Consider the following 13,228-nt stretch of genomic DNA (forward strand, 5'->3'; position numbering starts at 1 on the left):
AACCCTCTGCGTCCGAGTCCTCCTCCTTCCTGCCTGACAAAAGTAATAAAGAATAATACATTTGGTTTGTTTAATTGTTGTTGTTCGGCTGATGAACTGCACACTTTTTGTTACAGTTCACAAAACCTTGTGTTTACAGTTTATAACCCATCAAGATTGGCTGGGATTCATTCATATTCATATTTAATGTAATATCCTTTGGCCAGTCACAACACTGTCTACAATTGCCTTCTGACAATACAAGCTGCCTTTGTTTTATAACATTGCCGTACAGAAATAAGCCTAAATCCCACTTATGAGAATGATACAAATACTAGAAAATGCCACACAGAAAAACTCATATCAACTGCAAACAGACCACTTCCTGGGGAAAGTGGAGAAGACCACCAGGGAGCGTGAGGACGCGTCCCGAGCATAAAACAAGAATGACGACATTAAACCCGAAACGGTAAAAGCCACAGAAGCCGCAGGACACGTGACGCCGCTCACGCGCCGCCTCCTGGGCTCTCACTGGGTGGGACCCTTGGCAGCGTCGAACATCTTCTTCCTTCCCTCCATCCCTGACATGGCCTCCACATTCTTCCTCCAGTCGCTGTCTTCGACCGGCCGCTTCTGCGGACGCACACAGTGGAGGACGAGATGGTGTGAAAGCCTTGCTTTTTGTTTTTAAAGTGACTAGAGGTCATTTTGTTGTGTCTCAGCCTCTGAGGCCCGCGGTTGTTAACTGGGAATCCCCCGTGATAGCGCTTTGTGGGCGTGCCAGTAGAACTGGTTTACAGTAATACACTTTGAGACACACACATATGCATTCAGGCACACATCGACCATGGAGCAGATCCGCTCACAAAAGCTAGTCTTCTCCGTACAATGGGCTCATTGTCTTGCCGCACTTCCTCTCTCTCACACACACACACACACACGCTCGCAGGTCGCACCCTGCACCGGCCTACCGCTCGGAATCTCAAACAAACACACACACACACACACACTTTTCAGGTGTTTCATGGCACTCAAAGTGCTGACGCCATGTGTGTATCTGAAGGGTCACGGTGGCTGCATTGCTCTCTTGCCCCGAGGGACACATCTCGCTTGCGCTTTTATGCTTTCGTCATGAACGAGCACGCCTGACTGTATCTGGCCTGTTATTTCCCTCTGCACACACACCTTCTCAGTGTCCTCTTTCTTGACAGACTTGAGGTTGGCCCTGAGGTCCATTGAGACTTTGTGCTTGGAGCCCAGCAGCGAGCGGAGGATGGCGTCGGCAGACACGCGGACGCGACGGAGACTGGGTCTCTTGAATTTCCCCCTGAGGTCCAACACTTTAATGTTCAGGTCTTTAATCTGGACAAAAGGGCGGGGGTGGTTGTGAGACTGCAACTGGTCATCTGATATTTACATTTCCCACAAGGAAATGGCTCGAGGAAGTGTATACCTCACGTGTGTTGAGCATGACTTTAGCTTCAATGTCGTAGCGCTCCTCGTCTACCACGTCGATCTTAGAGTGGAGCTCTCTGCAGAGGTCCTTCATGGAGACAGAAAACACAAAAGTAAAAAAATGTTATCAATCATTTTGGAAGCATTCCCAAATGTGTGCATCTGGAAAACTTTCATATGCAGAGCATCACCCTTATAAATCCTTATATATAAAGGAGCTGCAGCAGAAAAAGAAAAAAAAAGCAGAGTATTGCTTTTGAGAATTTGAGAACAAGTTACCTGTAGCTGTGCAAGGCTCAGGCTGCTGATGTTTAGTGCAGGAGCTCTCTCTGACAGGTAGTTGTGTTTCTCCTCCTCTTTAACCACAACCTCCTGCTCCAATTCTTCCTTGGCTTTCGCTACCATCAGACTCTACACAAATATGAATCGCCACACAATGCAACGTAACACTTGAGCTTAACCAAAAATCTTAACCAAAAAGCCATATCAGATCATTACAGTTCTCTTGGTTATGGTGCATATATATATATATATATTTTCTCCAGAAGATAAGCACTGCTGCCCCTCTGTGGTCAAACACATGTACTACATTTTTAGTTTGGTCCACGATTCTTTTACCTTCAACATCAGCTTCCTTGAAGCTGAGATCTTTGGCTTCCTCTGGATGGAGAACATAATTCATGACAGAGCATTTAAAACATACACATTGAATTTTATATTTAGAAATACTATAGTAAGTTATAAAAATGACCTTACCTCTGGCCTATAAAAAAGAAAGAGAAAATATTTAATGGAAAGGAAACACCGAAAGGATTCCGAAGCAATTTTCAAGTGTTTTTGTTTGTCAGTGAGTAAATTATCCAAAATAAGACCACAAAGCCTGATCACTCACATGTGCTCGGGCATCCTGCTGATGAGATCTCACTGGAGGAGAGACGGAAGAGGTTAGAAACACACACACACACACACACACAAACACACATAGTACAGTTGTCCTTGTTTGTTTAAGATGCCTCTGCAGGGGAAGATCATCTATCCACTCTTCTCCGTGAGCACGCTCTCCTTCTGTGTTTCAATGATTGTAAGTTGTCAGCAGGCCAATCAGGTCCCTGAACACTAATTCCTGCATGTTGTAGAACAAATAGTCGTTTTTGGATCGCTCGTGAGAGCAAAAGATCCTATGAGCAATACGATTTAGAGAGGAGCGAGGGAAGGGGTGTGGGGATTAAATTAACATATAAACAATTCAAGCAGTTAAAGTAACACAATTTAAACGGTTGAAATATTAAACAAAAAGGATGAGTAAATGATTGAAATTGTGAGGTCAAATGAACGGTTCAAATTAAAGGTGGCGGTTCATGTGACCCTACAGGGAACCACTGTAAGGAAACCTTCAGTCTAGTAGTAAGGTTAGGCTGCTGCTGATGCTTGATCCTCCCCCAGTGCAATTGAGGAGAAAAGCATTTTCTCTGTGTACATCAGAAACACAAACATGAATCAAGAATGTCCCGGTTTTTCATATTTATTCTCAGACTTCACTGGAGAAACTCTTGTTTACCTAATGAAAAACATCATAAAAGACGTTACAACAAGGCATGCGGTGAGACTGCCTTTTAGGTGGTCTTGTCGGCTCATAGTGTTGTATTTTTTAAAGGATCCAACCCCTCCTCTCCAGACCCTCGTGGCCTTCTGGCCTTCGTCAAATCGACAATAGACAGCACTCAACCCATCTCTGCCTCCACCTCCTCTCCCCCTTTATCCTTTAATGTCCCTCTTTTTATTTTTCTTGTTGATACCAGTTAAGAATGACGCGGCTAAGACCTCGCAGCCCGATGGGGTTTCAAGCAGCTCCAACGGATTAGGAAAATTCCAGACTGATAGCCATCCCTCAATCCATCCCTCCCATCTCTCATTCCCATCTTTTTCTTTGGGATTATCTGGGGAAGAGGAATTTAGAGTGGCCTGTCTCCCCAAATAGACCAGGGGGACATCTGATAGACAGCTGTGGAGGTTGATTGTGCGCTAGGGTTCCCGGCCTGGATCAGGGGTTTACCAGCAGGAACTCATATGGATGCTTATGATGCCCAATGGGCCTCTGTGGTGCCGCCAATTTGGCACTGAAAAAAAACAGCCCACGGTGCTTTGGAAAGTTCACGTCAATCTCGGATTTGAACAGAAATGCTGTGGTAAACCAAGCAGCTTGTATTATTCAAGACGATCAAATCCTGTTCTGGCGGATGCAGTAAGGGGTCGTGTACGGCCACAGCCCCGAGGATGAACGCGACCCCTGCTATTGTCAAATCAACAGTTAACAGTCAGTCTACTTGTATCCATGTTTACTGCATCGGCATCAAATAAACTGCAGTGATTCTCCTTTTAAAATAATTCTTGAACTTGGAAAAATACCACAAGTTTGCAGCAGCTAAAAGATTTAACAAGACACATTTATAGATTCAAATCCATCTGGTCTGTCATACATGCATATGGGAAGAAAATGACACTGAACTGGAACCACTCTACAGACCACAAAGGCACCCTACCTGTGTCAGAAGCAGGAGAGAGAAAGATGTGACAACAGCAGAGGCAGATCAGAGATGAGGCCAACGAACTGATGCCCCTCTATTTAACTGCAGCCCCTTCCCCACCCTATTGTTGCGCTGGCTCCTTCTCTTTTGTTAGTGGAGGCTATAATTAGTCATCCCCATCTCTCTTACTGACTAATCCCACCGTGCCCATCTGTCTCTCGCAGAGCCATCATAAGGGGCCAGCAGTTGGAGCCTAGAGATTTGACCTTTATGCGATGCTGGATGATGAAGGAAACTATAGGCGGGAGATGTCCTGTTTATTCTGGTCAAAGATTGCCTGTAAAAGACACTTTTAAGTAAATCAGTAAGAGGTACTTGAAGAGAGGGACAGGAACAGCTGTTCCATGCAATGAGGAGTCGTCTGTGTTGTTATTCAGTAATCCAGCCACACTATGTTATATGGTACACAGATGTCCCCCTTTAGATTAATTGTGAGGTCAGTGGTGATCCCATGAGTGTCTGGTGCAGGGCAGATCAAAATTCCAAAAATTGCTTGCACAAAGGCCTCTGGGATTGTCATGGCCTAACAAGCCTTCCAATTGACAGATACTTTGATACGTCTCGGCATCGTCTGTAACTCAAAGGAAAGCAAAAGTGAAGCCCCACCGGCGAAACACACAATTGACGCCTGCTAATAATTCCAAATTGTTTGTCAGTTTCTCTTATTCCCGCTATCATGTCTTCTGATGGTATAACAGCTGTGTTGTCGTAAGTAAATGCTTTTGCACATTCGAACATATGAGCATATTATGGCTGATAACATCTTAACATCCACCAATGAACAGTGCTGGAATTGGAATGCTGTCGCAAAAAGCAGGCGAAGGCGGAGGAAGGAATAGAAAGCAAAAGTTTTATGCGCTCACACACAAAACTAAATAGGAAACACACAGTCAAATCTATGTTACACATAAATAACCAAACAACAGTGAACCGAGAACCTCTCTTCACTTAACGGGGGCGAGGGGGCCCTCTAGTGGTTCACCACCCACACAGCAGACTGACGCTCCATTTCCAGAGGCCGGAGAATAACAGACGTAAAACATTTCTGCAGCGCATTCACAGTCTGTATCAAAGAAGTGGGCACACACAGGCATTTACTTTTTATACTTCACCTACAAGCACTGACACTAATCCCATGTGGGCATAATATCTGTCCTGTTTTGACAGGACAGATATTATGCAGATCAGCTCCTGTCCCGTGTTGGTTTATGAAGTGCTGCAGGTCACTGTTTATATGTGTTTATCTGCTGAGAAAACCCGGTTATGATGTTTGGATAGGGCATTCCTCAGAGTAGTGTGAACATACACGCCGGCAAGGACCGGAGCTTATACTCCACCCATCGCACCATGGACACGTTTTGGCAGGAGATGCCACATACGAGTGGTGCACATCATCTGAAAGCTGGAAACCTGCAGATTCATTTCAGTTTTTCTAGTTGAAAATACCCAATAAAAACATTGTGTTTGGCTAAGTTACCACTCAAATGGTGAAAGCGTGAAACTATTATACAACATTATGAGTGTCTCAAACACTGCCTTTGACTTCTCCACAGATCTCTGGTGGAAATGCCTTTCGCATGGATATATAACTTATCAAAGTACCTCTCGAACATTTTGTCAGTGTAACCAAGTAGTTGTTAGACCGATGCTGGGTGTAACCGCTCCTTGTGGGGCTCCCGGTCCCTCGCTGACTCATGCGGTGTAGCTTGGCTTTGGGGTTTTCCACAATAACTTGGAGACGTGGCTACACAATAAACCCTTTATTCCTGACCTGTACTGAGTTCACACACACACACACACACACACTGCTATGTTCTTGATACACTCTCACACACACAACATGGTTGAATGAACAATATATATATAGGCCCCAGCAAACGACGGTCAGCTGATGCCGCCTACGTCCGGAAGGCTTCTGTAAGTGACTCTGCGTGTGTGTGTGTGTGTGTGTGTGTGTGTGTGTTAGCGGGCCGCAGGCCTCACTGTGCCTCTCATTAGTCCTCCACATGGCGCAGAACAAAAAGGTGTCCTGACTTCAGTACACACGCAAGAGCCGGAGTGTGTGCCACAGTGTGTACGCGTGTGTGTGTGTGTGTGTCTGCGGATATGTGTATATTTTCCAGAGGCTATAACAACAAGGTTACACCACAACTAGAAACAGATGAGCTCGGCAATTAATGGGTGGAGCCTAAAATAAATTGCAGCTGACTAAGAGAGCGTACACGTCCCAGACAACTGAAGCATTGTTTTAAAATAGAAACATTTAAGGATTACAGACAAAAAAAAGCATTTAATCGTTTAAAGAGTGTAATACTGTACATGTTTTCAGCAAACGTATAGAATTAAAATGTGCATTGAATATAAGTAAAATAATACTTCTTTATGTTGAACTTTAGCAAAAGCATGCAGATGTGTCCAGTCTTTCACTATTTTTTTTTTTTTTTTAAAGCCAGTCAAACAGTGACTGAATATAAAGTGACTCCTATTTCAGCACGTTATAAAACGTTGAAGATCAATGAAAGATATGTTTCAAGCCTCAAGGCACAAGGGTTAAACAACGTCCCAGCTCCATTGTCTCTGTCAAAACAACGCCTTCTTTTTTTCCCCCCATTACAAAGGAGCTCTCCACCATGACCACAGAGAAATGCATATATCCATGCTGCGTATGCAGCACGTCAGATGCAGAAAGGCTTCGTAAGACAGCGTGAGTAGGCTCATGGAGGAAGACTAGACGAGTGTCCGGGACCCTTGTTCGCGGCCCCTTCAGTCCGTTCTGTAAATCCCATCAGGCCGCGCGCGACAGAATCGAGCCGATGGGTCCGGTGTTCTCCAGCTCCTCCCCCTTTCTGATTGATTGGTTCACCTCCCCAAAAGTAGAAAACCTAGAGAGAAAAAAGAAAGAGCAGACTTGTAATATTCAATCCTTTCTTCGGCCACTGGACAGCGGGGCGGCTGACAGTGATCTACAGAGGGCATTTGTAGGGAGTTGTCACACTGTTACCACAGCTACTGAGTTAATTTGGGCACTTGACTACTGCTGCTCTCTTAAGGAAGCCTCGCTGTGAATTCCTGGACTATGAGCTCATAGTTCAGACTCCACATTTGACATGTCGGTGACCAGTTTCAGTCAATAACACGTGTTGTTTTGTCATGTGATGCCACCACTGATTGTGGTCTAAATGTGGAAAGGCTGAAAAAGTAAACGGGGGTGGCTATCTCCAATTGTCAATATGGCGGCTAGAGAGAAAAAGCAGTGTGTGTGTGTGTGTGTGTGTGTGTGTGTGTGTGTGTGTGTATGTGTTTTAAAAATACTAGCAAGGGAGAGGCAGGCAGATGTTATTTTGGAAGCTCACATTGCGTCTTAATTATGTCCCCAAGCGAGATGGTGTTTGTGTCCTAAGACCGCTGAGGTGCATTTAAGGTCGACGACCATCGTGATGAAAGCTGACACGACTTCCACACCAAAGCCGACATTGATCTACACACAAACACCGGAACTGCTTGTAGATCAACTTTAGCCTGAGTGCTGCACAACTCATTTCCCAAGAGCCTCTATGTTTTCATTCCATGCAATCACTGCACCCTGTCTCCACTTTGACCACATGAGTGGAATTACTGTCCGAACTCATTGCAGACTATAAGAACCTAAGCGTTTTGTTAATTTATAAAAAGGTATACATTCAACCTGGATGTTTCTGAGTGATGCTCAATGACACAAAGCTGCTCCTGTGAACCTGATATATGAGGGTCTGTGGTGCCACGCTGCCCCCCCACTCAAAATACATTTGTGAATCGAAATGTTTATGACAGCCCTTTTTCAATTCACCTCCATCCAGCAGCAGCAGCAGCAGCAGCAGCTCAGAGCTCCTCATCCTCTCCTGTGCTGCCCAGGTGTGCGCCGGACAGGCGCCTGTTCCGTCCCGTCTGCACGGCCTGCAGGTTCTTATAGCGCACCAGCGCCAAGGCGATCTCCGCGTTCCACGCCGTGCCCTCCTGCGGACACCGAAAGTCGATCTCCTTCCCCGTAGCCATGACCACGGTGAAATACACCAGCCCCCGCTTGTACTCCACGCAATCCACAGTGGCCATGCGCTCGAAGCGGAGCTCCTTGGCTTTGGAGCTCCAAGCAAAGGTCGAAGCAGCAGCAGCATCACCGCCGCCTTTGCAGTCGCGCAGGCGGAGTCCGTCCTCGGTGAGCGCGCAGCGCTTCTTCTTCCACAGCTGGAGGAGTCCGCTGCTGCGCTTCTCCAGCTGCCCGTCGCGCATCACTTTGGCCGGGAAGGACATGGCGACACTGAGCCCAAGGTCCTCAGACAGAGCCGCGGGATGTCGGCGGTGATGCCGCGATGTGATGCATTAAGCAGACGCGTCTCGTGAGTTAGCGTGCGGGACGACGCGCCGGCTGCGTCATAAATAACGACAGCCGAGACAACGCGTCTCATTTATTCCGTCCTAAAGAGGTTTGGTAGGCTGGTCCGCCTGGATGTGTTAGGACATGCCCGGCTCCTCTTGAGGACCTTCCACGCCTCCTCCTGGTGAGGGAAGGAGAAGATCCGGGTTGTTCAGTGTGCATGCGCGTGTGCGCGCGTTCCTTTGTCTGTGAGCGCATGGAGACTGTGTGTTATTTCATTTAAATACACTACTGAGTTTTACCACGTATTACCACTATCACGTTGTAGATTATATGTACAGTAAAAAAAGAGTTTCAAGTCAAATTAAAAACCTTTATTTAAGTCTCACTTTAGCTGCATGTCGTGTTTTTGTGAGCTGGAATGCGAGTGGGTGGAAGGGAGTAAGTCAGATGTTGCAATATGTGAGCGTGAGAAAGAAAAAATGTAAGAAATAAATGTCTTTACTCAAGAGGAGATGACTAGTCAGTCTATTAATCATTTTTTAGAAACTATTTCCAGTTCATCGGGTTCCACTTGAGCAATCGTAGTTCTGATAAATTATTTTAGATTTGTGTTTTACTGGCTATTGACTTCACCTCCTGAAATGGCAAGGAATGTTTGAAACCAATGACAACCAACTGAACGGTTGAGTAAATTAGGTGGGGGAACTGGTTAACTCACTTCAAAGCCTGCTGATTCTTCTGAAGTGTCTCTGATCTCAATGGAGGTAAATCTTTATTATGGCACCTGAAAAAGTCCCTGATGGCTGCATCGCTGTGATGTGACAGATGAGCCTTCATGGGGAGAGTGAAGCTGTAGTTCCCCAACACCGTGATGTGTCAGTGCAGCGTTATGCAAAGAATGGATTCAATGAGCGTGTGACCTTACCTGTACACACACCTGCCCTCATATGTTCCCAAACAGACACACACACACACCCACACACACACACACACACACACACTCATCCATGTGCATTTTCTGACCCAATTGTGAAGAAACACATGCACTAAAATCAGCATTTATTATCATCATGTTTGGAAAGCAAAGTACAAAAACGCAATATTTCCTTGAATATTATTGATAAACTCGCAACTCATTTTTAAAGAAGGAAAAACCGAAAAACCGAAAAGGTGCAAATCCTCAATGCAACATTAAACAGACGTTTAATATTAAGTTTGGTTTATGTATCATGATATTCTGTAAGTAATTGTCTTTGTCCTACATCAGTCAAAGATGGCGTTACATTTCTCGCTGTTGAATCATAAAATGCAGCTCTTTATCAATCGCGTCCGTGGATTCTTCTCGCATACCCACATGACATGCTGTGTATATGAAACCTTTCGGTGGAGGACGACTTGCTGCAGTCTGCCCTCTGCAGTCAGAAAACAGCTGGCGCAAGCTTTCTGCAAACATGGCAAACCAAGACGTCATTGGTCTGGTGTTTACTGGGTATTCACCAGCGCCCCCGCTCCCAGTCCATACCCAAATCCCTTGGGACCAAACTGTTTGCCATAACAACCTGTTTGAAAGAGGAAAAAAAAACAAATTGAATGTAAAAAATATGCCAGAAACATTATGTCCTTCAGTTTACAGCAAGTTGTTTTTGTGGAACAATGTAGACTTGAGGTTGAGCAGTATTTGTGTATTACCAGGCCCTCTACTGCATTGTTGTTTATTCAACCGCCATTATAACAGCAGTTTAATTTCTTGAATTTAAGCCATTGATGCTTTGTTTATTGACATTTGTTTATTGCATACAATCATTCCCACCTACTTCGAAATGTGACATCTTTAATAGTCACACATATCGTGCGGTTGTGTTGTGTAGTGTATCACATACAACACAACAATCTCAGAGTGGACTTCAACACAATGTTTGTTATTAAGTGAAGAGACCATATCAGATCTGGTTCAATGTTTTATCATGTTAGCAGAATACAGGTCAAACCTAGGCCTAATGTTTTACCTTTGCAGTAGATTTCTCCATCCTTATCCGCGAGTGTGGTTGACTCAAGGCTCTTATTACATGTGGCACACGTGAAACATCCAATCTTGTGCCATGCCTACAGAGACAAACAGTAAATAAGTAAATAGCAGATCCATTTTCAGAATAGTTGTATTTTTACAGTGAACAAGCGTTTTTTCTTACACTCCCAGCTCCAATCACTTTCTCAGCGGCGTAGACAGCCTTGCCACATCGAGGGCACTTGTCTGACCCTCCAAACTTCTGAGCCATCCTGGGTGGGTTTGGGTTGCTGCTGGTGGGACGATGGGGGGCCGGTCTGATGGAGACGGCGACACACCGTGAATGAAAAGGCCTCTTCTTACTTAGCGATCGCCAAGTGTGTTTGTGTGTTACTCACTCTTCATGTGTGATACCCAGGGACTCTCCCTTGTCCATGCTGAGTGTCCCGGCTCCCTGGCCATAACCGTAACCTTTTGGCCCGTACTTCTTGCCGTAGCACGCCTTGCAGTAGACTTCATCCATACGAACGGCGACCGTTGTGCTGTCCAAGTTCTTCCTGCACACCACTGCAAAAACAATGGCGTGCACACAAATACCCTTACGTTTAGTGCATTCATCTCCTAAAGTTTCCTTTTAAGGAACAGTTCTACTGGATAAACATATTTTCATCTGAAGTCCACCACTGGAATGTTTGGTTAGGACGTAATAACATAAATACCTCTCACAATCCCACAAACCTACATTTTTGTCAAGTTGAGTAAGAGAAACACTGTCAGTGTTTCCGTGACAGGAGGATATCTGCCATAGAAGATTAAGTGACACATCACTGCTATTATGTAGTAACATTATTCAGAATTATTCTGCCTTTTTTTTAGCCACTTTTCAGCCACTATGCATGATAGCAAAACAGCATTTTGTTTAGTAACTCATGTCTCCTATGCTTTATATATTTTTCTTTGGGAGTAGATGGTCGACAGTTCACATTAGGTTAGTATTACTTCTGACTGCAGTGACAAGAGTCAGAAGTTGGCAGTTTCCACCTTGAAGAGTTTACTCACTGCACAGGAAGCAGGACTTGTGGAAGCTCTGCCGATCACAGAGCACCTCTTCTGCAAAGTAGACTGTCTTCTGACAGCGGCCGCACTTGTTTCCTCCTCCTAAAGGCATCCTTTGGGGATTGCATGAAGCGTGAACATAAACACACAGCTTTCTGATCGGACATGAAGATACAGAACCTCAACAAAGAGACGGCAGTGAGGGAATAAAATCAACATTGTCAAGTTTTCAAATCGACGTGACCAAGAACATACTAAATACTAAATTACAAATAAAAAGCCTTTAAGTTGTAAGTATCTTTAAACAACCATCAAGCAAACAAATCTACCAAAGTTTCTGTTTCCAGAAACCTTGTAAACATTCGGATTTTGGGTTCTGTAATTTTGGATTTGTAAATTCAAGGCCAGAGGCCATTTCATTCGGGCCATTCTCTGATTCTTTTGTAAAGCAACAGCAAATCAGAAGAAAAAATACCAGAATAATTATTTTTTCTCATATTTTGCTCTCTTTTGAAAACCAATGTTGTCCGTGTGGAAGTAATGTGAAATGCAACTTCCACGAGCAGCTGTAGCTGGTGGAATGTGAAGGATCTTGGCATCCTGTCTGCCAATCTTTTTCCCAGCATGAACCTCCCATTCCTGACTTGTGTATCCGCATTCACATTCCTAACCATGCAAACCCTCCCAGTTCCTTCCCCCTGCCTCCCACCATCCACTCCCTGCCTGTCTGTCTCATTCTGCATCACCTCTGCAAACCTCTATATCTGAATTATAGGTTTGTTCTATTAGGCAGGACATATTTTGAAGTAACAGTTCATCTAATTTTGGCCAGAGAAACAGAGCAAAACATGCAAGTGTATTTTCCCATCCCCCATGCACACATTTACACCAGATTACCTCACTCTCTACTACTCTATTCTAGGAAAATACAAAACCAACCCTGAAAATGAAACAGAAGTTTCTCACTGCTGAAACCACAGTGGAGAACTGGGGATGTACATTCAATATTCATGTATTAAATGTTACAGATATAGTACTTTAGTACAATGCAACAATAAATAATCACGCTAATATAAAAATAATTTATTTCTATCACATACAATTGTTTGACTGGAAACCAATTAATATATATTACTAAATTAATATTAAGCCAATAAGAAATGGTTACATACAGGTCAAATTATGGTCCCATTAGTTAATGACTCTGTTAGGATTTGCTAAATTATTTGGTATTATCTTGAATATCAATTCTGCTTGGTAATGTGTGTTTCTAATTGGGGCTCCGCAGGTCTGGACATGTGGGGACACCGACTCTTGCTGGAATGTTTAAATAAAGTACAGTGAAAGAGACACACACAAGCTTACCTCGCTGTATTTGGGTTTCTCGTACGTGCGTGTTTCACAATGTGTTTTAAGTGCACGCTTTTGAGACCACTTTGCACACTATGATGTCTGCCCCCGACTTACACAGAAAAGCACTGTGACAGTTATTTTTTCCCATCATGCATCGGCACAAAAAGGAGGAAATTAGACGCAGTGAGAGGCAAGCAGGAAGCCAGCAGGCTGTAACATATTAACATTGCTCACCCGCAGGTAGTCTGTGCTGTCAGTCAGTGATGGACAGGTTGAAGGCGGACTCTGTCCCGTCGATACAAATAGATTCAGAGTTGTTGGTTTGTGTTGCAGATGCGTTCCTGTTGCTGCTGCTCGAGTCGGCAAAAGTTTGGGCGTGTTGAGCAACAGGGGAGTTTCTGACTGACTGGCTGAGCCAGAGCAGGCGAGAGAGGGTGAGAG

The 13,228-nt window shown here is 44.5% G+C and overlaps 3 protein-coding genes across 3 annotated transcripts; all 3 read right to left on the reverse strand.

Moving 5' to 3' along the window:
* Positions 1-46: 46 nt before the first annotated feature.
* tnni1a (troponin I type 1a (skeletal, slow)) lies at positions 47-2,197 on the reverse strand. The gene is made up of 5 exons (XM_078091240.1): positions 2,053-2,197; positions 1,714-1,845; positions 1,433-1,522; positions 1,165-1,341; positions 47-612 (listed from the first exon to the last, which is right to left on the reverse strand). The coding sequence occupies exons 1-5, from the start codon at positions 2,107-2,109 to the stop codon at positions 508-510; spliced, it is 561 nt and encodes a 186-aa protein (XP_077947366.1). The 5' UTR covers positions 2,110-2,197; the 3' UTR covers positions 47-507.
* A 4,092-nt stretch (positions 2,198-6,289) lies between these two features.
* phlda3 (pleckstrin homology-like domain, family A, member 3) lies at positions 6,290-8,584 on the reverse strand. Its single transcript, XM_040194491.2, has 2 exons — positions 7,846-8,584; positions 6,290-6,901 (listed from the first exon to the last, which is right to left on the reverse strand). The coding sequence occupies exon 1, from the start codon at positions 8,304-8,306 to the stop codon at positions 7,878-7,880; it is 429 nt and encodes a 142-aa protein (XP_040050425.2). The 5' UTR covers positions 8,307-8,584; the 3' UTR covers positions 6,290-6,901; positions 7,846-7,877.
* An 830-nt stretch (positions 8,585-9,414) lies between these two features.
* Positions 9,415-13,228, reverse strand: csrp1a (cysteine and glycine-rich protein 1a). Its single transcript, XM_040194489.2, has 6 exons — positions 13,022-13,228; positions 11,438-11,547; positions 10,777-10,945; positions 10,563-10,695; positions 10,380-10,476; positions 9,415-9,932 (listed from the first exon to the last, which is right to left on the reverse strand). Exons 2-6 carry the CDS (start codon positions 11,544-11,546, stop codon positions 9,856-9,858), a joined length of 585 nt encoding a protein of 194 aa, XP_040050423.1. The 5' UTR covers position 11,547; positions 13,022-13,228; the 3' UTR covers positions 9,415-9,855.

Source organism: Gasterosteus aculeatus, chromosome 2 (assembly GCF_964276395.1).
Source record: "Gasterosteus aculeatus chromosome 2, fGasAcu3.hap1.1, whole genome shotgun sequence".
Taxonomy (NCBI): Eukaryota; Metazoa; Chordata; class Actinopteri; order Perciformes; family Gasterosteidae; genus Gasterosteus; species Gasterosteus aculeatus.

What these genes read in the sequence shown, in the direction of transcription:
- csrp1a (XM_040194489.2), bottom strand. Translation starts at nt 11,546, where the DNA reads ATGCCTTTAGGAGGAGGAAACAAGTGCGGCCGCTGTCAGAAGACAGTC. An exon ending in CAAGTCCTGCTTCCTGTGCA is followed by an intron (nt 10,946 to 11,437) that starts GTGAGTAAACTC and finishes TTGTTTTTGCAG; the next exon opens with TGGTGTGCAGGAAGAACTTG. An exon ending in CTGGGTATCACACATGAAGA is followed by an intron (nt 10,696 to 10,776) that starts GTGAGTAACACA and finishes CGTCTCCATCAG; the next exon opens with ACCGGCCCCCCATCGTCCCA.
- tnni1a (XM_078091240.1), bottom strand. Translation starts at nt 2,109, where the DNA reads ATGTTCTCCATCCAGAGGAAGCCAAAGATCTCAGCTTCAAGGAAGCTG. An exon ending in TCATGCTCAACACACGTGAG is followed by an intron (nt 1,342 to 1,432) that starts GTATACACTTCC and finishes CCTTTTGTCCAG; the next exon opens with ATTAAAGACCTGAACATTAA. An exon ending in AGAAAGAGGACACTGAGAAG is followed by an intron (nt 613 to 1,164) that starts GTGTGTGTGCAG and finishes GTGCGTCCGCAG; the next exon opens with AAGCGGCCGGTCGAAGACAG.
- phlda3 (XM_040194491.2), bottom strand. Translation starts at nt 8,306, where the DNA reads ATGTCCTTCCCGGCCAAAGTGATGCGCGACGGGCAGCTGGAGAAGCGC.